Source organism: Felis catus, chromosome E1 (genome assembly GCF_018350175.1).
Source record: "Felis catus isolate Fca126 chromosome E1, F.catus_Fca126_mat1.0, whole genome shotgun sequence".
In the NCBI taxonomy this organism is placed as follows: domain Eukaryota; kingdom Metazoa; phylum Chordata; class Mammalia; order Carnivora; family Felidae; genus Felis; species Felis catus.
Window position 1 is genome coordinate 53,499,320 of NC_058381.1, and position 27,195 is coordinate 53,526,514.

General features: G+C 51.5%; 1 protein-coding gene across 14 annotated transcripts in view; it reads right to left on the minus strand.

The window, feature by feature from the left end:
• Nucleotides 1-646: 646 nt before the first annotated feature.
• The window catches only part of SLC39A11 (solute carrier family 39 member 11), a 428,457-nt gene continuing 401,908 nt past the window's right edge, over nucleotides 647-27,195 (minus strand). For 9 of the 14 annotated variants that reach the window (XM_045045244.1, XM_045045245.1, XM_023243819.2 and 6 more), the window contains 3 exons: nucleotides 6,527-6,625; nucleotides 3,416-3,574; nucleotides 647-2,376 (listed from right to left, as the gene is read on the minus strand). In XM_045045244.1, the coding sequence (XP_044901179.1) occupies nucleotides 2,298-2,376; nucleotides 3,416-3,574; nucleotides 6,527-6,625 (337 nt within the window). In that variant the 3' untranslated portion in view covers nucleotides 647-2,297. Of the gene's footprint in view, nucleotides 2,377-3,415; nucleotides 3,575-6,526; nucleotides 6,626-8,628; nucleotides 8,785-27,195 lie in introns of those variants that run through there. The other 5 variants (XR_006589953.1, XR_006589954.1, XM_045045246.1 and 2 more) reach the window with 4 other exon arrangements.

Below are 27,195 nucleotides of genomic sequence, written 5' to 3' on the forward strand. Positions count from 1 at the left end.
GTATGGAGATGTGGAACAGCAAGAGAGTGAGGCTGTAATAAATGTAAGAAACATATTTTTTTCTTCTTTTGGGTCTCCACTATCTGAACTCATTCCAAAAACTGAAAAGCCATTATTTTGTGAGTCTTGGTAGGGAGTCAGGACCAGCTAGTTCATGGACACAGGATATAAATTCTGCCAGCTTAGATGCTACTGCCCAGAACTTTGAATGTGGAACCGGGGCGCAAAGGATCAGGGTCAGTTCAGACTGGTTCACTCCCATGGCGGTGGTGGTAGAACCAAGGAGGAGCAGCTTGAGTAGCAGTTTTCAGTATCCAGATGTCATGGCACCCAAACCAAGCTGTCTTTGCGATGTGATTGGGTCGTGGTCCCAGAGCTCTAGACTTCTTGGATCCAACCCATTTTCGAGATGGTTTCTCCTATAGATCTTGAGAGCTCCCAACAGCCTTCCATTAAATACCCATCTAAATTAGCTGGAGGTGGATTTGTGGCTTGTAACCATGAATCTAACTGGCCCATCTCATCGGAGCTCTTTCCTTTGCTTCTGCTGACGTCAGGTAGGGGAGATGTTAGGACTAACTTTAGTAAGCTCTTACATTATCAACCCTGGAAAGAAGCAACTTGGAGAAGGATTGGACACAGCTCATCCACAACAATATCCCCTTTATTGATATTAATCACAGTTATGAGGTCTTGTCCATCAGAGAGTTTGCGTTATGCAGAACTACATACAAAGACATCAAAAAATACACATATACCAACCACCAAACCAATTAATTTCAACCAATCAAAACCCTCTGAATGTGTCTTCAATTTTGATCATCAGTGCTTCAGAAGAACATACATAGACCCAGCATGAGGTTGGCCTTCGGGGTCTCAGAGCATTCACAGAGCAGGCTCTTCACCCTTGGAAGCAATTCAACATGTAAACTCAGAGGGCAGGCATTGACAACAGTGCCCGAATACCTGGTTCCCGGGCTGCCGGCCACGTTGGCAGAGCCCATTTAAGGTCGCATATGCTCCTTTGACCAACAAGGACGGCAGGCTTTAGCTCTGTTTGAAGCAGACAGTGTGTGGCCCCTGTTGGAGAAGCTCTCGGCAGGAAGGGGCAGACTGGCCTCTGGTCTACTTTAAGTCATTCTTTAGGGTCATTTCAGAATGGTGACTTGGCCAAGATTTCCTTTACAAGGGGGACGTGAAAATCTCTCTTTTTCTTCCCACCCCTTCTTCCCTTTCCCATCCTGCGCTCTCTGGCCACACTCCAGCAAAGCCTGCGGCAGTTTAAGACTCCTGGGTCAGGTTACAAGTTACGGAATGGTCAACCGGGAAGGGGGTATTGCAGATTCCAAATGTCTTTCTCTCACTAAAGTTAGCTTCAGTGGCTCCCTCCATAACTCCAGGAGGGTTTGGGCTCCAGCCACCTGCTGGAGTCCCCGAGTCTCTTAGAAAACTGGAGGCTATAAACATATTGAAAGAAATGTCTAGGGGATCTGGAAACCATGACAAACCACTTTGCTCTTGGAATCCATAGAAAGCAGAGGTCTCTGAGCAAAGCTGCTCTCTGCCTTTACAGGGTTCACTGTGTTCGTGGCTCTCCGAATTCCCTAATTCCCTTAACTTCAATAGTGTCAATCTTTGCCTTGGAAAAGGAGAAAAGAAAGAAAGAAAGAAAAAGACAAACTGATTTTCTTCCCTTTGTCTGTGTCCCATCCCATCCAGCATGTCCCTCGGGGGGGACACAGGAGGAAGTCGTATTCCTCCTTAGGCTGGCCGGACCTTGGAAAGTAGGTTGCTCTGTCCATGATGTTCCAGTTCTGGTCTAACGGGTAGATGATCAATGGTGAGAGGTCAGGAGGGATGGACGAGAGAGGTCCTGACCATTCTGCTCTGAGTCACGAGGCAAAAAATGCTTGGAAGCTTCTCTCTTAGCAGCTTGCTCCTCCAGGTGAACTTGACAAGCTGCCACAGAGTCCAGTGAGAGAGACTGAGGGCGTGAAAGCAGAGATTTCCCTGATCTGTGTGTCCTTGGTAATCCCGCCGAAGAAAGATTCTATTCAGTGGCCAGAAACAAAAATCTGTTGTTCCGTGACACCTTGACATTCTAAATAAAACTATTATCTCCCTCAAGAGAAAAGCAAAAATTGTCATGTTATGATCAGAGTCAATCAGGATAATGAGATGAACAGGAGAGAAAGGAAAAATGTTTTAATGTTACAGGAAGAGGCGTGCGGTCCCGTAGAAGCCAGCCACTGCAGTTTCCTTGTGCTGCTTTTCCTGGGCTCTGAGGCATCTCGGCACTAGCCCAGGCCGACATCGAGTGACATCATCACCACAAATCCCAGGATGGAGGTCCAGGATGCCAGTTTCCCGTTACCACTGGGAGGGAAGGAAAGGAAGACCTTAATGTACTCTGGGACACTGTCCAAGCTGCAAGCATCCTCTGTGATGTCCAATTCCAATAAAAATGTACCACTACGATTAGTAAGGATAATAATATTGACGTGTAACATTTACTGGGGCTTACTATATGCCAGGCAAAGTAATTCATGTAATCCCAAAGGATGACCACACAAGATCAGTAGTACTACCGTTATTCTCTTGTTACTGGTGGGGAAACTGAGGCACACAGAAGTAACTTGCCCAAAGACACCTCTTGTGGCTCTGGAATAAATGCTCGAATGATAAAGAGTGGCAATTAAATTCTTGATGATATTATTGAATCTGACCTTTAAACTAGCTACAAAAACCAAACGAAACAGGGGTGCCTGGGTGGCTCAGTCGGTTAAGCATCCGACTCGTAATTTCAGCTCAGGTCACGATCTCACGGTTCGTGAGACTGGGCCCTGCGTCAGGCTCTGCGCTGGTGGCACTGAGCTTGCTTGGGATTCTCTCTCTCTCTCTTTCTCTCTCTCTCTCGAAATAAATAAATATGTTAAATAAATAAATAAATAAATAAATAAATAAATAAATAAATAAAACAAAGAAAGGAAGCACCCCCCCTCCCCCTTCCCGGACACCTGGCCTATAGCTACATAATAAGAACATGGATGGATAGCTTTGGCTCTCAGAGCTCACCTCTCCCGAGATTCTAGCCCTAGAAAAATCGAGAAAGAGAAGGGTGGGGAGAGAAAGGGACAATATGCAAAAGCTAATCGTCTGTGTCATGGGGGTGGGGAGGTAGAGTGTCCGTATGCCATTACCTGGTGTCACCTGGGCCATCCCCACCCACCTGCCCCTTACTCCTCTCTCTAGTTTCAGAAAACACAGTTGAGAAGGGAGTGGGGACGATCTCGGGAAGCGGCAGAAAGGGGTGGGAGCAAAGAAAGGAGCAGCAAGTGAGGAAAGGCAAGATCTGTATGCCGGGCCGGGCTTGGGAAACAGACGAGCACGAATGGGGGAGGGGATGCTCTTCAACCTGATCTGAGCCTCGGGGATGATGTCGTCCATGACCACATAGACCATGGCGCCAGCAGCAAAGGCCAGGGCGTAGGGCAGGAGGGGCTCAGCCAGCACCACAGCAAAGGCACCAAAGACCCCTGCCAGGGGCTCCACCATGCCGCTTAGCTGCCCGTACCTGAGGAGAGACCAGAGACAAGTGCCACCATGAGGAAAGTCAAGCAGACAGCAGCGCGCTCAGGCACTCTGTGCTCAGACTGCCGACTCAGCCCCAGAAAACGGATGCATTTCATTCCACGTCATATCCGCGCACAGCAGTGCAAATCACTGCGTTTTTAGCCACCTCCTTCTTCCCTGACCTCCTCTAACACAGTAGGCTCCCCCCCGCCCCGGGTTTCTGGTAGAGTTTTAAGGTTTCCACACTGTCTGTCTTCCATAATAGCATTATTGAGATATCATTCACATACCATATGGCACACCCATTTAATGTGTTCAGTCCAGTGGTTTTAGTATCGTCACAAGGTTGTGCAACCATCACCCCTATCTAGTTCCAGAACATTCTCATCACCACAGAAGGAAACCGCACACCCATCAGCGGCCACTCCCCACCCCTCCCTCCCCCAGCTCCTGGCAACCACTGATCTGCTTTTTGTCTCGATGGATTTGCCTATTCTGGATATTTCGTACAAACGGACTCAAGCAATATGTGGCCCTTTTTACTAGCTTATTTCATCTCACATAATGTTTTCAAGGTGCATCCATGTCATAACACGTATCATTCCTTTCTTTTACGACTGAGCAATAACCCATTGGACAGATCCACCACGTGCTTGCTAACCATTGGTCAGCTGATGTCTACCTTGTCTCTTGACCGCGAGGACACTGATGAGGAGTGGTATAGACACTTCCCTAGCATAGTTGTGCCTGGTGTGTTTGGGTCACAACTATACCCCCTTCTGAAGGAGCTGCACCCATGCATCTCTGCTGAAGATGTGGACCTACCTGGCTAGATGTATACTGACGGCCTGTCCCCACTACCCCCATCCTGAATTAAGCTGAGATTTCTTCTTTAAAAAAAAAAAAATCCCTCGGTTGGCGGCGGGGGGGCGGGCCTGGGCAGCTCAGTGGATTAAGCGTCCAACTTCAGCTCAGGTCATGATCTCACGGTCCGTGAGTTCAAGCCCCGCATCAGGCTCTGTGCTGACAGCTCAGAGCCTGGAGCCTGGTTCTGATTCTGTGTCTTCCTCTCTCTCTCTGTCCCTGCCCTGCTCGCACTCTGTCTTTGTCTCTGACTCTTTCAAAAATAAATAAACGTTAAAAAAAATTTTTTTTTAAGTCCCTGGGGCACCTGGGTGGCTCAGTCGGTTAAGCGTCCAACTCTTCATTTCAGCTCAGGTCGTGACCTTATGGTTCATGGGATCGAGCCCCGTGGTGGGTTCTGCCTGAAATTCTCTCCCTCCCCCTCTCTCTTTGCCCCTCCTCCACTTGTGCACACGCACACTCTCTTTCACAATAAAAAATATAAATAATTCCCTTTATTCGAGCTAGTGAGAGTGGGTCTCTGTTGCTTGAAATCATATGAGCCCTGAGTAAAACAGTAGCCCAGGTGAGCGCTGAGAATTCAGAGAGCAGATGAGCTGGCACCTGCTCCCCATAGCGGAGCAAAAGTCACCACCTGCAAAAGTCACCTGATATGGGTTGGACACCACTAGACAAGGGAGCTGGGATATATTTCCCACTATCCCTTGCTGTGGGCATTTGGCAAGATATACTGCCTGTGAGCCTCAATCTCTCCATCTGTAAAATGGGGGCAAGAAACCCAGAGGTGCACTGGGGCACTTCCCCGCCCAGTGTGCCTCCCCAGTGACAAGACAGGGCTGTGAACTCCACCCCTGCCCTGCCCCCCGCTTCTCTGCTTCTCCCTGGCCAGGGGCAGACAGTGGGCATGGGGGAAACATTGTCTGCGCTGCAGAACCCTGTAAGGGGCCACCGCTGCCTGACCTGTGCCCTGTGCACGGGTCGGCCGACTTTGTAGCTCTGTGCTGCGGGTACAATTCCTGACTTGGCTTTGTCACTTGGGGAAAAAGTGAGTTGGACGTCAGGCCCCGACTGGAGCAAGAAGAAAAAAAGTTTAAGCTCAGGGTCCCTCACCTCCTGTCCGGGGTGCCCCTCCCATATGAAAAAAAGCAGTCACAGCTACTGGGCTCCCAGAACTCACATTTGAATCAAATCTCTAAGGCCATGATGCCCTGCCCGCACCTAGGCCTCTATTCCGTAGACTCCGGCAATGGAGAAAGAGACAGGAGGGGGGAAATAAGATAATTTAAGTATGTGTAAGAACTTGTAAGTCATAAGGCCCCATAAAATGGAAGGCATTTTTAAATTGTTGTTATTAGCAGTCTTTTTAAATGCCCTCACCATACATTCTAGAGCAGTGATTGCTTGAACAGAGAAGTATTCTGAGGCTCAGAGTCCTGAGTTGAGGGACAGAAGATTAAACTTCTGGTCTTGGAGTCACCACCACTGAAACCAGTCACCTGACATTCAAGGCCACAGTTCTCTCCTCTGAAAACTGAGGACTCACCTTATGTGTCACTGAGAAGGTAAAATTAAGGAAGAGACTCGAAAGGCCTCTGGAGCCCATGAAAACACAAAGTCTGAGTACAGTAGGGCATCATTTCCTATGGACACGATCCTGGCCTTCACAGTGACAAGGATTGTGACAGGGGCTAGTGTGTGACTCTTGGAGGCGGGCTGTGGTCAGATGGGCCTCAGCAAAGGCATGTGATATTTAGGGTAGACATTGGTTTACTTCCTACTGGAGGGGAAAGAGCCCTAACACTGAACGGGCATGGCGTGGCTACAATGGAAACATTTTGAAATAGGAAACCTGGCGATTTGAGCTGGTTTATGTAAAGGCTGAAGGTCAAGAGATGAGTTTCTTGAGCTTCCTCCCACCCTTGAGGGCTCAGGACTCAAACAGACTGTTGGCGTTTGACCAGAAGCTCCAGAGACACTTCCGGGACGGAAGAGATGGTTCTTGAAGAAAGAAGCCCATACAGAGGACTGCTCTGACTTTACGTCAGACACGGCCCTGGCCTCTGACAGCTGACACTCTCGGAGCACTTACCAGAAGGCTCTCCAGGGGGAGAAGCCAGCCCCTCGCAGGGGGAGGCTGACAGCGAGGCCCTCCGGGAAATTCTGGATCCCGATTCCAATGGCTAAATTCCTGAAAGACCAAGAAGACACATGGAGGCAACCGTCTAGAACTGAGCACCCACACACGCAGGACCCCCTCGCCTAGGCCCAACGATGCCCTTTGGTGTCAGAGATCCAGGTGAGACCTGTGCCAGGTGGAGGAAAAGGCAAGGTTAGGGCATAGGTGCAGGTGCAGGACGCAAGGAGAAAGGGCTGATACAGACCGTCCACCCCTTGGTGCTACTCCTGGTCCCCAGGGACACTGGATCTTTATGGCGCTGCAGTAAAGCAGAGAGCATGCTGGCTGGACATTAGGACCACCCGCGCTCTGCCACTCAGCCGTATAACTTTGTGCAAATCATTTGACTTAGTAGGTCTCAGAGCCTTATGAATACCACAGACGGGCTTGCGTGGGGATGGTAACATCTCCTACGAAGGAGGGCCGACTGCCATGTGGCCCAATGACCTCATGCCTGTACAGTTCCCAGCACATGTGAGGTGCTCAGTACCTTTGGGTCTCCATTCCCTTCTGGCTTGGAGACAGATACATCGCATTTTACTGAGAGGCAACCTCGGAAATGGGGCGGGGAAGTGCCAAATAGAATCCAACAGGGACACAGGTCTCCTGGGCTTGGCTTCCGCACCGACCCTCTGCGGGTCCGGCACTGGCACCATGCTTCTTTGGGCCCCTGTGGTGCTCACTGAGATCCTCTCTCCTCTGCTCCTGTGGGACACGTGGCGGCAGGGGGGAGGGGCTGTGCTGTGGTCACTGGTCAGGCTCAGGGGCAAACTGTCCTACTATCTGCGGAGGGTGAAAAAAGGCTGGCCTTGGGGGCTGGGCTTGGGATCAGAGTCAAGAGTCTCACTTCTCAGGGCGCCTGGGTGGCTCAGTCAGCTAAGCATCTAACTCGGTTTCAGCGCAGGTCATGATCTCACAGTTCGTGAGTTTGAGCCCCGCATCAGGCTCTGTGTTGACAGGGTAGAGACTGCTTGGGGTTCTCTCTGCCTTCTCCCACAGAAAGAAAGAAAGAAAGAAAGAAAGAAAGAGGGAGGGAGAGAGGGAGGGAGGGAGGAAGAAAGAAAAAAGAAAGAAAGAAAGAAAGAAAGAAAGAAAGAAAGAAAGAAAGAAGAGAAGAGAAAAGAAGGAAGAAAGGAAGAGAGACAGGGAGGGAGGGAGGGAGGGAGGGAGGGAGGGAGGGAGGGAGGGAAGAAGAAAGAAGAAAGAAAGAAGAAAGAAAAAAAGAAAAAAGAAAGAAAGAAAAGAAAAGAAGGAAGAAAGAGAGAGAGAGGGAGGGAGGAAAGGAGGAAGAAAGAATGAAAGAAAGAAAGAAGAAAGAAAGAAAAAAGAAAGTAAGAAAGAAAAGAAGGAAGAAAGGAAGAGAGAGGGAGGGCAGAAGGAAGGAAGGAAGGAAGGAAGGAAGGAAGGAAGGAAGGAAGGAAGGAAAGAAAGAAAGAAAGAAAGAAAGAAAGAAAGAAAGAAAGAAAGAAAGAAAAAAACTTAAAAAAATAGGAGTCTCACTCCTCACCTCTTGGATCTTGGGTCTAGGAACCCAAACCCAGCCTTGGATCATCTGGTCAAGCCCTGCTCAAGTTACAGGGCCCCCATATGCTCCCACCAGCCCTGGGCAGAGAGCCCTGGGCTCTAGAGGCTTCTGCTGTCACTGTCATAGCCCACACTGACCCTGAGCTCCTACTTCAGGAGCAAGGGACATTTAAAATATATTTCTGTGGAAGAAATGAACCTTAAGGTTTCATTTGCCAATATCATCTTGCCAGTATTTCATGAGCCCCTGTCCTGTCTTCTCAAATAGACCCTCAAAGTGGTGGTCCCTTCTTCCCCCCACACTTTTTCAGCATCCCCTCCCCGCCCCCAAATGGATAAGTGAATACAACCAGCTTTCTTGACCCGAATCTAAGGTTTCTTTCAACGAGGAAGGTCAAAGTGTCTGACCAGATCTCGAGTCCCTTGTCTGACGTAGAAACAGCATCGCCTGCTCCCCCCACACCCCGTTCACAGGTAGGCACACGACTTACCCCCAGCCTAACCCCAGAGTTGCCAGCCCCATGTCACCAGCAAGTCAGAGGTGGGGCTGCCCGGCCAAAGTCCTCACCATGACGCAGCACTGACTGCAGCCATCCGCCGGGCGGGCTGTGGGAGCCTCCTCCACATCCTGTCCAGCAGCCACCATCCTGATAAGCAGCACAGAAACCCCATTCTTCTATCCCTGGCAAGCCACATCACCTCCACCCTGCCCTGACTCTGACTCTGACATGGGGCTCCCAGCCCAACCAGGTGCTACGCCCTCTGAGACCTGCCAGGCCGTCCTCAGCAGGGCACCACCTTGCTGGGAGATCACCAGATCTCTCCTGAGTGCTCCTGGGCCCCTCACCCCCCGCAAGGGTCGGACCACAGAGTCTCTGCCCTTCCCATCTTCATATACATCCCTTCCCAACTTGGTTCTGTTCTTCACATGTGCACACACACACACACACACACACACACACACACGCTAGCCCACCGTGTTCCCTGCTCCACCGTATGCCCTGAATCTGTAAGATGTCAGCTAGGTGGGGGGGACCCCATGGAAGGGCTCAGTCCCCTCCACACCCTCTGTAGTACCACTTCATCATTTGCGTCAGCTCAGGACTGGATTAAAAAATCCAGAGCTCCCAGCCCCGGCCGAAAGGCCGATGCCCGGGCCCACCCTCGGAGGCCGCAATTGATCGCTATGGTGTCGGGCTCCAGATCCGCAGACTTGAAGAACGCGCCCGCAGTGTTGCGAACCCGTGACCTAAGACATCACCAAAATGGGTGAGGATGAGGCTCGTCGTCACGCCCACCTCTGGCCCAGGAGACCCTTTCCTGCTATCTTGACACTCAGCTGAGAAGTGTCACGGGGGTGGCCCCACGTGGGAGCTGAAGACACCAGCGGCTCCTTGTGAATGCACCAGGTGGCCAGCAGCTTGGATGCTTCCTGTGCATAAAACCTGAACTGGGGAGTCCTGGAGGGGCTCCGAATGGAAGAACAGAGAACAGAAGCATCAAAGTGGAGGGTGGCTGGGGCGACAGGAGTAGCAACAGCAGTGACAGAAGAGAGTGGCTCCCAGGTGCCCAGGGTAAAAGAGGAGAAGGGGAGCAGGGGCTCAGGCTGGCAGGGCTGGTCCCTTGGATGGACAAGCTTGGAGCTGCCTTAGCCGTGGGGGCCGAGATCAGCAGGATGGAGCCCCAGGAATGAGGGGGAAAGGGCGGTCTGCCAGGAAGGAAGCCCCAGACGCTCACTCCTCTTGCAGCCCTACTGTGCTCTCCCTGGCTCCACGCGAGAGCCTGGGCCCTTCCTGCCGCCTCTCCAGGTAGCGGGGCCTGGGGGGCCATTCCCCCTTCATCCCACTTTGGGCAGGGAAAGCCCAGATGAGAGGGTTCCTTTCCGGGATGGGCTATGAAGGTTCCCAACGGATTTGAAAAGCAAGGGGAGAAACCCAAACCTTGTCCTTCCCAAGACCGTGAGGCTGCCGTGTCCTGTGTTTTGTTCTTCCCAGAGGAAGCACAAAGACCCTGCCACTAATCTGGACTGCAGCAAATTAGCGGCAGGGAGAAGGAGGTGGGGACGAAGGGCTCATTAAGAAAAGAAACCACAGGCTGTCCCCTGACGGCACCCCTTTGTCTCAGGGTCAAGCCAAGCCCCACGGTGACCCGTCATCTGTGTCTGACTGGGACTCGCAAGGGAGGGGAGAGAAGGGCAGGGAAAGGACATCCATGGGGAGAGCAGGGGTGGGGAGGAGAGAGTAAGTGGAGGAGGGCCGGGGCCTGTCAGGTGCAACGCTGGCCGTCCAGGCCGCTGTCAGAAGGGCCCTCCTTGCCCTTATCTTCCTGAGAGGCGAGCGACAGGAAGAAAAGCCATCCCCGTGGGCAGCTGTTTCTGCTTCTTCTTAGAAGCCCGACCCCATCGCCCCCCACCCCAGGCCTGCCTTCTCATCTCCTGCGTCCTCCTCCCACTCAGCCCCCAGAGTAAAAGCCAGAGAACACTTGGCTGCAGAGGCCCTTGGAGGTCCCTTGTCCAACACCTTCATGGTTAAGGGAGAAACCAAGGCACGGAGAGGTGGCGTGACAGATAGCAGGTTTGCCTGACAGACCCGGTGGGACCCCCCCAGGTGCACCACTGTGACCCAGCGCAAGCTATAGGAAACTCGGCCTTCGCTTTTCCACAAAAGGGGCATGAATGCCCCATTTGCGGGGTTCTTCTGTGGACAATCGCTGTGAAGTGCCAATCACAGCACACAGCCCAGAGCTGGGGCTCCTCGAACGGTCCTACTGTTCAAATTGCCCGAGGTTCCCGAACAAGGCGGCATTCGGGCTGTGCTGCTCCCCAGCGCCTGGTGACCTTCCCAGCTTCACGTGAAACTTCTTCTCGGGCTCATGCTCCTCAACCGTCTTGATTCTGTGACCTCCTGGTCGGAACCAAGGCCAGAAATAGCAACTGACGGCCAGCAGGGAGCCCCCTTTCAAGGGCGCCTCCAGAATCCACCACTGCGCGCTGGCCATGTGTGAGAGCTCAGGTCACATACGAAGAGAGATGGTAGGAAGGGCCCCCCTCGATCTTCAAGGAGTCTGCAATCAAAGAGAGGGCAAAACACCTGCCTACAAAGGACAGGACGGCACGGAACTGGCTCAAAGCCGGAAGAGCAGCGCAAAGTGTGAGGGGAGGACGATTCCCGCAGAAGAAGGTGATCCGAGACAGAAGGTGACATTCAAGACGGACTTTGAAGGACAGGGATCCTTTTAATCAACAGAGAGAGATGGGGAGACGCGTGTCCCAAGGGAAGAAGGAACTGAGCAAGCGTAGGAGTGAGGTGGTAGGCCAGGGTCATCCAGGCCTTCTTTTCTCACCCCTTCCCCAGTTCAAAGCCTACACACACACACACACACACACACACACAGACACATGCGGGCATGCGGGCGCTGGCGTCCTAGACACCCATCTTGTACCGTTCCTGCGCACAAGAAAGCGTCACAGTCTGCTGAGTCTGCTCAGTGCTGAGTGCTCAGTGCCCCGGCCCAGCTGCACCCCAGTCTTCCCAAGGCCAGGTGTGGAGTTGCGCCCCAGGGGCCTCCAGCCCACCTTTGGAGGCGTTCCCTCGAAACTCGTGAATTGGTGGTCTCCACTCAAACCTGCCACTTAATTATCTCAGGCCTTGAACTTGGGGAAAGTTTTCAGCAAGGGCAGCAGCACTAAGCACAGGGCGCGCATTCCCCATGGCAACAGCCCGCCCCCGAAATCAGCTCGCGTCTCATCTCCGCTTACCATGCCCATCACGGGAGCCTAAGGTCCCCTGGCTGGAATAAAGATAATGACAATCATCCCTGCCATTTATTGAAGGTGATAAAATGGGAGGCGTGGTTGTGGGTGTTTTATTACACGTAGCAACACAATTAACCTCAACTACCTTGTTAAGTGTTTTCTACCCTTCCTATCCCCATTTTGCAGACGGGGAAACTGATGCACGAGCGGCCATCCCCAAGGTCACCCGGCCACGAAGTGACAGTGGTCACATACTTCGGGTCCTCTGAGCCTCACGCAGACCCATCACACCATCTTGGAGACAGATGGTTACCTGGGCTCACGTCCCCAGCAGACGAGCAGGTGATGCCGTATGCCCACTCAGTGGTGATCTGCGATTTGGGGCGATCTGGAGGCAAGGACATCAGACCTGATGGAAGAGGTGTTAACCAGAGACCCCCAGAGTTAACGGGGTTGGAACGTCTCATCCACGGCACGGCTTCTTAACCTCGCCACTACAGACATGTTAGGCCAGGTCACTCTTTGCTGTAGGGTCTGTCCTGGGCATGGTGGGAGGTTTAACAGCATCTCCGGCCTCTTCCCACTAGATTCCAGCCATACCCTCCCAGTCCTGACAACCAAAAATGTCTCCAGACTCTGCAGAACGTCTTCTGGGAGGGGGGGGCAGAGTGGTCCCTGCTTGACAACCACTGCTTAGGTTTCTTCCTCAGCAAGTATCTGAACGTCAGAAAACATTGCTCAGACCAAGCAAAGGACAACATCCGACCCCATCCACGTTATTTGAGAATTTCTTGGTTCAGTGGAGTTGAGTCTTTCAGGGAACTTAGCTGTGGCGGGACAGACTGCTGGGATTCAAGGTAGAAGTGACACTGGGCAGTGATGGGGCCTCTGCTCCTGCATTCCTAAGGCAGTAGCTTTGGGGCCTCGGAGTCGCACAATCGTGGACCTGCTGTGCGCGTCGTGTGCTCTGTGACCGGCACCCTTCTGGAGTTGTGCGACGGGGCATTCCTGCTGGAACCCCACGCGCAGATTATCGCTCCGTGGCGGGTTTAGGGCTGGGGTTGGAGGCGAGGGGTCCCCGGGGGGGTGGGAGGGAGCGTCACGGGTTCCTCTGGGAGTTGGCAGGTGTGAGGGCAGCCTGCTCTCCAGGCCATGATCTCTGCGCTGCTGGTTATGAAAGAACAGCATATTCCTGACGAGCCCCGCTTCACCCGGGCTCTCGCAGGTCCTCCCCTGTGCCGTGAGCGTGTGTGTTCTTGCGTGGCAGGCCCTCACACACCGTGTTGATTGTTATCGTCCTGCCCTGAAAGGCCTGACTGTTCAGGCTCGGCGGTGACATCACCAGCTTCCCACTCGGGCTGCCGGCTGAGGTGTTTGATGAGCCTGCAGATGGGTAGGGGCTGGAGGCTCCCCGCGGGGCTGCTGGGCCCTACCCGCTCCGTGGAGCTGGTTTGGCACGAAAGGGATCTTCCCCACCCCCTTCTTACAGTTTTGGGAGGCTTTATTGCCACAGGCTGGAAAGCCGGGATGACCCATCCTTTCCCTTAAAGTCTGCCGACCTTCGCAGAGAGGGCGGGGAAGAGCCCCAGGAAGCAAGCCACAAGGCAGGGAGGCGTACAGGGGTGACTCGGGCCACCACTGCGCACCTCTCCTTGCAGGAAAGCAGAGAAGCCTCCCAGATTTGGGGGTGGGGTGGGGGGGAGGCGGGGAATCTCTCGCTCCCCCCAGGGACACCCCGGGGATCTTCACCTGCCATGTCTCCTGGCAAATAAATCAGCTCTATGCACAGGCCAGGTGCAAGGCTGCCTCGTGAGACTTAAAAAGCACCTGGGGCTATGTGCCCAAGAGTAATGTGCTTACGTATTCATAAAAAGGCTACTAGGTTCTATCAGTAACAGCCCCAAACCGAAAACTCAGCGAACGCCCATCAAAGACTGAGCGAATAAAGAAACAGCGTTCCGGTCACACCGTGCAATGGCATATAGCAAAGAGAATGAATGACCTATAACTACGTGCAACAGTATGACGCATCTCAGAGGCAAAATTTTGAGTGAGAAAAAAAGAGAAAAACTAGATACAAATCGTGAATGTTGTGTGCTTCTAATCACATAGAATCCCCAAACAGACAAAGCCCAGCTATGCCTTCTCTCACCTACTAATTGATAGGAGGTGTCAGAGGCCAATAGCAACAACTTATTGGTGGGTTCTCCTTTAAAGTAATTGATTTTTTAAAACAGTGCATTTGGGGGCGCCTGAGCTGCTCAGCTGGTTGAACTTCCGACTCTTGATTTCGGCTCAGGTCTTGATCCCTGGGTCGTGCGATCGAGCCGTGCATCGGGCTCTGCACTGAGCATGGAGACTGCTTGAGATTCTCTCTCTCTCTCTCTCTCTCTCTCTCTCTCTCTCTCTCTCTCGCTCTGACCCTCTCCCTCTCGTGCTCTCTAAAAAATAAAAATAAAATCCATTAAAAAAAAAAAGACCAGTGCATTTTAGTAGAGAATGTAGATGCTCTCAAGGTAGGAATTCAGGTCCCGGGTGGGGACAAGAAAACTCCTCATTGCCTTTTTTATTTTAAGCTTACTTATTTATTTTGAGAGAGACTGAGAGAGAGGCAGAAGGAGAGGGAGAGAGAGAATCCCAAGCTGGCTCCACACCATTAGCGTGGAGCCTGCCATGGGGCTCAAACTCATGGAACCGTGAGAACATGACCTGAGCCAAAACCAAGAGCCGGGTGCTTAACTGACTGAGCCACCCAGATGTCCCCCCCACACTCACTGCCTTTTAATAAAGACATTTTATTGCAGCTGGATGTACATGCAGAGAAGAGCACATACGATAAGCGTTCTGCTTGATGAATTTTCAGAAACTTGATGGTCATCACGAACTCCCCACCCAGATGAAGAAACAGAACATGATGAGCACCCCAGGAGCCTCCAACCCCGGGCTTCCTGCTCCCCCTGCTCCGGCCCCATGAGGAGCCACTGTCTTCGCTTCCAATGGCTCAGCCTAGTCATGCCTGCTTGGGGACATTCTGTGAATAGTTTAGGTGGCCCTACCAGACCCTGCTGGGGGATCCTGGGAGGGTTATGGGTGATGAACACTTTGCAAACTTGGCATGAAGCTGGCTTCCCCGGGGCCATAGGTTTGGAGCTTGGTGTAAGGCCTTTCCTAGAACACCCGAGTTTATCCCCCTGCCATGATTCACCCCATTTTCTTATCCACTGCCTGCATCAGTCATTCCATCTACAGGATCAACATTGGAGGGGAGGGCGTGCCGCAAAAACATTTTGTTCTCCAGCATGAAAAATACCATGACAAACCATTAAAAAATTTCCCAGCACTTTAGTAGTTTCTTCTAAAGAGCTTCAAGTGGGGCGCCTGGGTGGCGCAGTCGGTTAAGCGTCCGACTTCAGCCAGGTCACGATCTCGCGGTCCGTGAGTTCGAGCCCCACGTCAGGCTCTGGGCTGATGGCTCGGAGCCTGGAGCCTGTTTCCGATTCTGTGTCTCCCTCTCTCTCTCCCCCTCCCCCGTTCATGCTCTGTCTCTCTCTGTCCCAAAAATAAATAAACGTTGAAAAAAAAAATTTAAAGAGCTTCAAGTGCCTTTATGAACATGTATTCTTTCTTTCACTTGAGAAGTACAAGTTTATCTTCCATTTTGTAGACAGTAATAACCAAGGTCCCACAAAGGGTGAACGATAAACCAAAGAACACAGCGCGGGTCACAGCAATAAGGCAAACGGTGCTGGGTTCCAAGCCTTTCCCATAAGCCATCTCTTCATATAAAACCACAGAAAGCAGGGAGAAAAAGTGGCCAGTGATGGCTTCAGGGAACGAAGACCACAAACCTTGATGTCATTCTCGGCTACTCTCACTCCTCACCCATAACCCGATAGAGAAACCTGTAGGATCTATCCTCCAAGCCTATGTGGATCCAGGCACTTCCTCCCTCCTCCACGGCTGCACCCAGGTGGGAACTGCCACCATCTCCTGCGTGGTTTACGGTGGCAGTGTTCTAACTGGTCCCCTTGCTTCTCTCCCTACCCCTCCAGTCTGTTCTCGCCACACCTACTACACCTGCTTACGCTGCTCCTTGGCCCAAAATTGCTGTGGCTACCCAGTTCACCCAGAGGCAGCACCCAAGCCCTTCTCCTAGCTTGCCGTGACCTACATGTCCCTACCCTGTGTCTTCTCTCTGACCTCCTCTATTCTTCCCTGGCTCTTTCTACTCTATCTGTTCAGCCTTTCTCTCTGCTCTTCTCTCTCTGCCCTTCTCTCTCTCTAGCTTTGGGCATTTCTACTGGAATATTCCTCCTTGGGTATCTGTGGCTCACTTCTTCACCTCTTTCCAGACTGGGCTATATGACTTTTCCAAGGCTTAGGTCACAAAAGACTTTGTGGCTTTCATCTGTCTCTCTCGATCACTAGCTCTGGGGGAAGCCAGCTGCCATGTCGTAGGACCCTCAAGCAGCCACATGGAGGCACGCATGTGACAAGGGGGCCTCCAGCCAGCAGCCATGTGGTCTGCCATCTTGGAAGCAGGTCCTCCAGCCCAATCCAGCCTTCAGATGAGAGCAGCCCCAGCTGACTTCCTGATTGCAATCTCAAGAGGGACACGGAGCAGGGACCACTCAGCAAAGCCACTCTCCAATTCCTAACCCACAAAAAAAACATGAGCTAATGTTTATTGGTTTGAGCCACCAAACTTTGAGCTATTTTTGTTATTCAGCAGTTGTAAGGTAGTCACCTCCTCAGTGAAATCTCCCTCCTCCCCTTATCTAAAATTGCAAACCATCCAGAGCTCTCATTCCCCTTTAAACCTAATTTTCTTCTCTTCTTCCTTCTTTGATAGAAATCTCTACCATCTAACCTACTGTATAATGTACTTTTTTTTCATAGGTGAAAAATGATTCACTCTTTCCCCTGTGTCTGACCCGGCATCGAAACACGCTAGGAATCTCTGTTCACCTAGGTGTCCCGGTGAACACTAGAAGAGTGCCAGGTGCACACGGCCATGAAACAGGCATGCGCAGAGAGACGGGCCGTGAGTTCCAGCAAGGCCGAGGTCTCGCCTGCTGCCGGCCGCAGGTAATCAATCAGCAGCGAGCATGTCACAGCTCCCTGGGCCGCGGTGTCCCCAGCTCTAAAGCAAGAAGGCTGAATCGGGCAACCCGTAAGCTCTTTTCCAGACCCTAAGCTTTGCAATTCCTACACAAGGGCGGCATTGTGGGTTCTCTGGATTTCAGGGGCTGCAGAGACTGGCCTCCGTGTTTGCCAAAGCCCGTTTTCCCGGCCGTGCACATCTGGAAAGCCGAAAAACAAAAACCATCGCATTGTGCACATCTGGACAGCATAAACCAATCGCTCCAGGAGGAAACTCCGAACCGGGTGCTCAGCGAAAACCGCGGTGCAGGCCAAATGAGAGGGGCTGAAAGGCTCCTTTCTTTTCCACCCGCAAAACAATCTTCTGGGCACGGAACTGGAAGCCCGATGCTCTGTTGCTGAATAACATAAGCTCTCAATAGCCTTCGACTGCCGTCTCGGTCACATTGCTCTCTCGGCCTGGCTCTTGGCCAATGCAAAACTTAGAGAACAGGCATTTTTCTTCCCCCCACTCCCTTGTTAAGACCAAACGATACCTTCGCTTATCCCTGGGGCATGTGGACGGAGTTCAAAGCTGAACACCACCTGCTCCTCCTCCTTCAAGGAGAGTAATTGAACTGCACGCCTAATGCAAACCGAACAGGGAGCTTTGAGCTCTGGTGAGAAATCGCGGGTGATTTGCATGCAGCTATAACCGCAGCTGGGCGGAGAAAGCCGCCTGTCAGTATGCAGTCTGTTGTGGGGCAACCAGCCTGGGCCCCCTGGAACAAAGAGGAATGATATTCCTTGCAAATGAAACGAGTCTGAGGGGCTCCGAACTTCCTACGCTCTCTTCAGCTAGCCAAGACCCACAGTGCAGGGAGGGCGGGAGAGGCGTGCAAGGAAACGTGGGGTTCTACCCACTTCCAACTGCACGGCCGGTGATGTCAATGGCTTGATGGCCAAGACGACTTGGAGCATGGGAAGCCTCGAGCTGCAACTCAAAGCGTTGCAGTGCACGGGAGTCAGAGTGTCACGCAAACAACATGGGAGGCTTGCAAGGAGTGCACGAGGATGGGTGAAGACGTTGGGGTTAGGGTGTCTGGTCATCCTTCATCGTCCTTCTTTACGGAACTTGAAGGTGCAGGTGAAGAGGCAGGAGCAAGGCCCAGGGAGTCATGGCCCAGCCCTGGACCCTCACCCCCGAACAACAGCACCTCCCCAAGCCTCAGAACACTCGACATCCGTGAGACCGCTGTCTTAGGCTCTCCAGCCTCACGGCACTGAAAGCATGTGGCCCATAGATCATAGCCCCCTGCCTCTGAGTGCAGACTTACATGAAGAAAACCAGGCAGGGTGCTCGAAAGAAATCTAACAAGAAAGAACTCTCTTCCTTCCTCGTCCTGGCTAGCTGGGGACGCTGAGCTTTGCTGCTGGGGGACGACTATGTTCCGAGTGCAAGATGCATGTCCAGGAAGCCCACGCCAGTGAGGTGGGCTGTGGATAATCCTCAGCTGGAAGGTTCTGCATCTGCTGCTGTGTACATGCTGCTAATGACACCGAGGGGGTGGGCGAAGCAGCCACCCTCGTCAGAGCCGCTTTTGCGAGAAGCGGCAGGTGCCGATCACAGGCCAACGGCAACCACAGCAAGAACAGCAGATCCCGCCTTGCACCAGATCCAAAGACAAGTGCTGTGGATGAACCAACTCATTTTACTCTGGCACAAGAAACGCCACGAACCCATTTTAGAGATGTAGAAGCTGAGGCTTACAGAGGGTGAAATATCTCTCCCAAACTCATGAGCCCCCAAGTCGCTGAAATTCCAGCTCAGATCTGATTCCAGAGCTTAAGGACTTCACCCACATGTGCTGCCCCCACCCCCCACTCCTACAGAAACCTTGCAGAGCGAGGGTGGATCTTCCTGTACTCTCAGTTTATGGGGGGGGGGGGTAACCTGTGATTAAGGGCAATATTTCACACCACGAAGCTGTCCAGTACCAATCTTCCAGTGCAGGGGTTGGAGAGGGGGTGCCTATCACGAACATCGTAAAATACCCCGTTGGTTTCAAACATTAATGTTCTTGGGGCACCTGGGTGGCTCCGTCAGTTAAGCATCTGACTTTGGCTCCGGTCATGATCTCACAGTTCATGAGTTCAAGCCCCGCGTCGGGCTCTGTGCTGACAGCTCAGAGCCTGGAGCCTGCTTCGGATTCTGTCTCCCTCTCTCTCCACCCCTCCCCTGCTTATGCACTCTCTCTCTCTCTCTCTCTCAAAAATAAATAAACATTTAAAAAAAAAAAAGAACCGTTCCATGTGAACAGGAGATTATGAAGAAGGTTGCCTTCTCCACTGCTTCCTATCGAAAACAGCCAGTCCAAGAACATCAGTGTCATCCAAGACAGAAAGGCAGGAAACTGCTTTCCATTAAAGGAGATTAAGGAGATGTGACAACCAAATGCAACGCCAAAGCCAACACATAAAATGTCACAGACACATCTATAAAGGACATTTGGGAGTGATTACAAAAATTGGAGAGGGTCAGCGTACTAGATAATTTCATTAGACCAGTGTGGAATTTCCTGGGTGGGAAAATCATATTGTGGTTATGTGAGAGAATGTCTTTATTCCTCCTTTTTCCCCTCAAAGTTAAGTAGGTTGCTTTGCTCTGAGACTTCTCAAATAATTTAATGTACAAATTTAGTCATTCATCAAATATTTACAGTTTTTTTAAGTAATCTCTACCATCAAAATAGGGCTCAAAACTCACGACCCCGAGATCAAGAGTCGCATGCTCTTCTAACTGAGCCAGCCAGGGGTCCCCCCTCCATTCATCAAATATTTAGAGAGTCTATGTGCCAGGTACTGTGTATTATACCTTCTTTATGAATAGTGTTCATTTCCTTTCCTCTATTTTTTAATTTATTTCATTTAAAATCTTTTAAATGTTTACTTATTTATTTTTGAGAGAGAGAGAGGGAGAGAGAGCAAGCAGGGGAGGGGCAGAGAGAGGGAGACAGAATCCCTAGCAGGCTCCTTGCCATCAGCACAGAGCCTGAGGCGGGGCTCAGACCCACAAACCAGGAGATCTTGACCTGAGCCGAAACCAAGAGCCAGACACTTAACCCACTGAGCCACCCAGGCGCCCCTTTTTAACTTTTTTTTAAAGTTTATTTTTATTTATTTTGAGAGAGGGAGAGAGCAAGTGAGGGAGGGACAGAGAGAGAGGGAGACAGAATCCCTAGCAGGTTCTGTATTATCAGCCCAGAGCCTGATGTGGGGCTCGAACTCACAAACCATGAGATCAGGACCTTAGCGGAAATCAAGAGTTGGACACTTAACGAGTGAGCCACCCAGGCGCCCCTCCTCTACTTTTTAAAATCAGAATGTCCTCATCCTTAAAAGATACAGCTGAAGTACATACAGAAAAGGAGCCCTGCCATGTCAAATGGTTCAGTGGGGAAGAAAGGTGCGCGTGTGTGTTTATGTGAGTGTGAATGTTTCTCTATCTATGGAGAGAACAATAGTCTTATTATACACACACACACACACACACACACACACACACACACACACACACACAAAGAGCCCCTCCCTCTCCACATACACACAAAGTGAGTCAGTTGTCCACACGCCACTGTGCTTCCCCCCATTGCTACAGCGAGCATGCTCGATGGCCCGCCCTCCTCCCTTGCCTCCATGGTTTCCACATGCTAAGCCACTCTGGGAGGGGTGTCAATGCCGACAGGCTGGGCACCTCCCTAGAAAGCCTGGAAACCTCCCAGAGCACTCAGGTCTCCTCTGACTGCCTTCCCCCAGCCGGGTGTCTCCTGTCTCCTGGAATCCCATCCAGCCAAGGTCTTAAAGGTCGGCCCCCCCGCCTGGTCACTCCCGCCTACCCTCACAATGTGCACCACGATTTCTCACTTTAGATCAATCCACCTTTTTTCGTTCAAATGCCTTTTTTAAAAAAATAAAGTTGTAATACTTTTGTAAGAGGAACCAACTACAACATTATTTGCCTGACACAGAAAATAACTGTATAAGTAAATGTGTCAAGGGTGTGCCTGGGTGGCTCAGCTGGTGGAGCACCCAACTTCAGCTCAGGTCATGATCTCACAGTCTGGGGGTTCGAGCCCTGCGTTGGGCTCTGTGCTGACAGCTCAGAGCCTGGAGCCTGCTTCGGATTCTGTGTCTCCCTCTCTCTCTGCCCCTCTCCTCCCCACTAACACTCTGTCTCTCTCTCTCTCAAAAATGAGATTAAAAAAAAAAAAACATTGAAGTGTGCTCTTGGTTTTGGGGGTAGATTCCCGTGATTCATCACTTACATACAACACCCAGTGCTCATCCCAACAAGTGCCCTCCTCAATGCCCATCACCCATTTCCCCCTCCCTCCTGCCCTCCCCCACCCCATCCACCCTCAGTTTGTTCTCTATATTTAAGAGTCTCTTATGGTTTGCTTCCCTCCTTCTCTGTAACTATTTTTCCCCTCCCCCCCCCCATGGTCTTCTGCTAAGTTTCTCAAGTTCCACATATGAGTGAAAACATGATATCTGTCTTTCTCTGACTGACTTATTTCACTTAGCTTAACACCCTCCAGTTCCATCCATGTTGCTGCAAATGGCAGGATTTCATTCTTTCTCATTTCCAAGTAGTATTCCATGGTGTATATAAACCACATCTTCTTTATCTATTCATCAGTTGATGGACGTTTAGGCTCTTTCCATAACTTGGCTATTGTTCAAAGTGCTGCTATAAACATTGGGGTAGAAGTGCCCCTATGCATCAGCATTCCTGTATCCCTTGGGTAAATTCCTAGCAGTTCTATTGCTGGGTCACAGGGTAGGTCTATTTTTAATTTTTTGAGGAACCCCCACACTGTTTTCCAGAGTGGCTGCACCAGCTTGCATTCCCACCAACAGTGCAAGAGGGTTCCCGTTTCTCCACATCCTCGCCAGCATCTTTTGTTGCCTGAGTTGTTAATTTTAGCCACTCTGACTGGTGTGAGGTGATATCTCAGTGTGGTTTTGATTTGTATTTCCCTGATGATGAGTGATGTTGAGCACCTTTTCATGTGTCTGTTGGCCATCTGGATGTCTTCTTTGGAAAAGTGTCTATTCATGTCTTCTGCCCATTTCTTCACTAAATTCCTCCTTAAAATAACCCCCCCCAAAATAAACAAAAAATTTTTAAAAAAACTAAAAATTAAAAAAATGTGTTGACATGAAAAGATGTGACGAGCCCATCTCATGTTGGGCTTTGTGTACTGAGCCTCTTCCAGTCCCCTGGCCCTCTCAGCCCTTAAGTCCCCATTTCCAACCCACTAAGGTCAGGACCCTGGCTGCCTCCCACTCATAACCCTAGGATGTGATGGGTGCCGTGTGCAGCTTCCCTTAGGTGCAGCCTCCTGACGTCAGCCACTGTCATTGCTGCTACTTCTTCCGCTGGAGGTCTCCCAAGCCCACCCCAATTGGATGAGCCACCGCAAGGACCCACAGGACTCAGCATTCAGTCGTACCTACAGATAAGATGTATTGCAGTGAAAAGATACAAAGCAAAATCAGCAAAGGAAAGACATACTTGGGGCAAAATCTGGTGGAAACCAGGCACAAGCTTGCAGAAGTTCTGTTTTTCGCTAGCTCACAGGGTGTGCTCAATTCCTCCAGGGGTGAATTTGTGACAATGCGCGCAAATTCTTGTCTCCCCAGGGCACCCATTAGAGCCTCCGTGCCCAAAGATTCTACTGGGGGCTGGTCACATAGGCACCCTCTGACTACCACACACCACCACCACATTCCAGACTCCCGGAAGTGAAGCAGGCGTTCAGCGTAAAACAATACGATTTGCACAAACAGTTTAGGCACAGAGAGACACCCTTATCAAGTTTCCAGCCCTGCAAATAGACCTCCCTAAGGAGAGCCGTTTCAAGCCTGCTGTGTTAACTCTTTTTGATACATGGCTACTGATCAGCATGGTGATGAAGGAAGTAGCCAGCGTTCATTGAGCATTTACTTTGTGCCCAGCGCTATGTGCAACACAGCGCTACGTAGCTTCACAGTGAAGCTACAAGGAGAAAGGACAGCACCTCACCAGATGCTCCCCTCAGTGAGGAGAGGGGTAATGCTGAGAATTCAGATCTCCTTTAGGGAAGAGGAGAAGAGGGAGGGGGAATCCCAAATTGCCTGTGTTTATAACCCGAGCTGAGCGGATTTAAGACTAGAGGTGACAGGGCTATCTTTAAATGGCACACGTTTGCCATCCAGGCAAAGGAAGGCTAAGTTCTTGGGCAGTAGTGGTTCTCAAACTTGAGGGTCCATGAGAATCACCTAGAGGGTTTGTTAAAACAGACTGCTGGGTCCGCCCAGGGCATCCAGTAGACGGGAGTGGGGCCTGAGAACGTACACTTTTAACAGGCGATGCTGCTGTTGCTGGGGGCCACGCTTTGAAAGCTGCTGACACAGAGACACACATTTACCTGTCACCATCAGAACGAATGGGCTTCTGCAGCGTAGAGGGAAGAATGGTTTGCACCCAAATGCACGAGCAGCTCTGGGCAATGAGGATGTCATGAATCCACTCTCCCCCGACCCCAGCCCCCGGCGGGCAGCAGCTGGGTGGGGAAGCCGGGCTCAGAAAAGGCTCAGGAGGAGAGGTGGGCTCATCAAAAGCCCCAGCGGGGCCATCTTGGCAGAGCTCTGGGGAAACAGAACTATTCCAGAGCCTTCCAAGATGCACACACCCACCCTGTCTCAGGCGCCTTTTACCATGCAGGCAGTAGCTGGGATGTCCCAGCTCAAGCCAAGGGCACATCACACCTGTCAGGTCTTGGTGCTGCTGGAGGGGTGGGCGTGAGCTCTGGGCTCCAGTAAAGAAAGGATGCAGGCATCCATAAAAATGACAGTCCCTCCTGTTCCCCCAGACCAAAGGTTTTCAACAGGGGAGGGAGGCTGGTGACTCGGCCTCCCAGGGTACATTGTCAACGTCCGGAGACTTGGTGTCGCAGCGGGAGCCGGGCTACTGATATCTAGTGTGGAGAAGCCAGGGATGGTTCTGAACATCCCCCGAGACACAAGCCGGCCCCCGTTACACAGGAGCCTCTGCCTCAGAGTGTCAGTGTTGATGAGAAAGCCCCCTCCATATCCTTGCACAGCAAGCTCAGGATACAGCAGGTGCAGCATCAGTGGGGGCTAGTGATAAGGGGGAAATGAAGCTAGCTAGCGTGTCTCCAATTTCTGGAGTCCTTAGCCATGCTCCCTCGAGGGTGTCTGGGACACAGCGAGCGCGGGCAGCGCGTAAGGAGGGAGGGAGCAGAGGAGGCCCACAGAGGGCCTGTCCCGCCACCACCAAGGCCATCTCGGAGACAACATCACCACCTACAAGCCTCCGCCCTCGCCTCTTAGCCTGACTTCCAAGCTCATTCGGGCTCCTTCTCCCTCCGCGCATCTCAGAGCAGGGACAACCATATCCATCAACTAACATCCCACAAACAGAGGCAGGGAGTCCACATTCCAATGGCATTTTTGGAATACAAAACATTTATACCTTTTCAAAGCTCCCAGCAGGTTTCCCTACAAAGGTCTGCTACAAATGGCGGGTTGGGTGCCCAGCTCAGCTCACAAAAGCCCATTTAACTCATGCATGAGTGGCTTACAAGTATTTGAGTACCTTATGGCTGACGTAAAGCTCGTGGGGGACGGCAGGAACTGAATCACCATTTATAACATGGTTTGTGTTTGGTTCTTTTTTCCCTACGGGAAAAGGCCTTCCCTCGGAACAGTGGGAAGGGAACATGAAAGGACTAAGAAATGAGTAATGAGACAAAATGTGGAGATGGGAGGAATTTGAAACTCCGAGGAGATCATTCCTCAGCCACTGGGGTCACGATCATGAAGCGATTCAAGGATTAATCAATCCTCAGCCACCACTGAGTTCCTCTTCTCTCTCTCCAGACAAGACAGCCTGACGACTCCAAAGGGCAATAATCCCTGGGGAATTCGTGCTTCCAGGAAGGGCACGGCTGCTGGAACCAAAGAGGGAGAGCCAAGACAGGCCATCTGGGTTCTGGAGAGTCTCCTGAGGGAGGCTGGCCAGGCGCAGACATGGAACCCCCGTGGCAGGAAGCTGCAGGTGTTTGTCATGACTGGGGAGTGGGGTGAGCAAGGGGACAATGGCCTGATGTGAGGTGGGCTCGGAGGGCACAGTAAGGATTTTTTTTTTAATTGTGGTAAAATTCACATGGAATAAAATTTGCCATCCTGACCATTTTGAAGTGCGGAGTTCAGTGGCATTTAGTACATTCACAATATTGTGCAACGCTCTCCGCTACCTGGTTCCGGAACATTTTCATCACCCCGAAAGGAAACCCCGTATTCATTGGCCGTCATTTTCCATCCCCTTGTCTCCCCAGCCCTGGCAACCAGCTAATCTGCTTTCCGCCTCAGGAGCATATAAAGGGAATCATACAATATGTGACCTTTTGTGACTGGTTCCTTTCACTTAGCACAATGTTCTCAAGGTTCATCCATATCGTATCGTCTATCGGTACTTCATTCTTTTTTTACGGATGAATAATATTCCCCGGTGTGGACAGAACCCGTTTTGTTTATCCATTCATTCATGGATGGGCATTTGGATGGTTCCTACCTGGTGGCTATCATGAGTAGGGTTGCTATGAACATGGGCGTATGAGTTTTTGTTTGAACACCGTTTCAATTACGAGGGGCCCGTAACTATGGCTGAGCCACATAGTAAGGATTCGGGGCTTGTCTCGGAGCACCTGGGGGCCACCCAGGTAGGAGCCACATTACTAGAATCGTGTTTTCATGCACTCTCTAGGGCTGGCATGGGCAGAACGTCACAGGGATGCGGGAGTGGCTGGGATGGACGAGAGACCAGATGAGGGTGGCAAGGAGGAAGGAGAGAAGTGGAGAGTCCCATCTTCCACGTATCTTTTGCCTCTGCTGTTCTGGCAGAGCTGTGGACATCTCGTCACGAGTGAGAAAGCGCCATTTTCCCTGCTGAAATCCCCCCCACTCCGCCACCGCCCAATGTGACCGCTGAGCCAACGGCAGAGCCCGTTCCAGGCAAGACAGGCATGTCAGCTGACTGTTAACTTCTTCCCAGCTGGACTGTAAGGAACTCACTGGCCTCCAAGAGCTCTTCCTCATCTCTTTAAGCCAGGAGTGGAGCCCCCATTATGTCTGAGGGAACCTCCACTTCCAGACCGTTGCCTGTACTGGGGCTGTACAGCTGGGCTCTTTGCCTCCGACTGGGAGATGATTTCCACCCTTTAGGAAGCTGTTGACTCAAACCGAGCCTCAGCTATCTTCTTATCAGCCCCTTATTTATATAACTGCCTGATTTGTGAGTCAATCTCAAGCACACGGTAAAAGTTCAAATCTGAATAACCTAAGACCTACAGCATTACCTTGAGGCACCCGTTTCTTTGACACAAAAACAAAATGTCAGCAAAGCCAAACCAAATGAAAACTGTCCACTGCCAGAACTCCTAGCCACTCTGCAGGGGACGGGCATCTATGACAGGGACTCTTGCCCACCATCTTTACAAGGAGCTATTTCCGTTCCTAGTCTGTACTGGGACCAGTGAAAGGAAAAGGGTGGGCACAGACCCTCAGATGGAAAGTCTTCCACGTGGCCAGGTTATTGGTGGATTCCCAAGAAGGCTTTGCTTCCTGCATTTCTTCTGGGTGCCCTCTGCATTCTAATTCACCGTTGACAAAATTCACCACTAATTCACCGTTGACAAAAGACCCTCTCTGATCTTCCCATGTAACTAATTCTCCTTAGGTCCTGGTTGGCGGGAAGGAAGGATATGCCGACGAATGCACAAAACAGACACTCCCGTGGAAGAAAGAAGAAAGCCATCCAGGGCCATGATTGCTTTGGATTTGGTGTTCCATTTCGTCAAGGCTGATTTGGATAGTGGTGAGGACAGAATCAGGTCAGCAGGGGATTCTGCACCTAGCCCTTGGCCTATAAAAGCTCCTACTGAGAGGCAGAGGGTTGATCTTGCGGGGGGGGGGGGATTCCATTTAGGTAAACACATAGCCAGGAAACCAGTGCAGCCAATAGATTTGCCACCAGAGGAAAAGCTCCCAGAATATCTGTGACTCCATCACTTGCATTTTCCTAGAGAAGCCCAAGCCCCAGGATTCCTCTTGGAGATCTGGCAGCTTGGGGCTCTTCCCAGTTTCCTGCCTCACC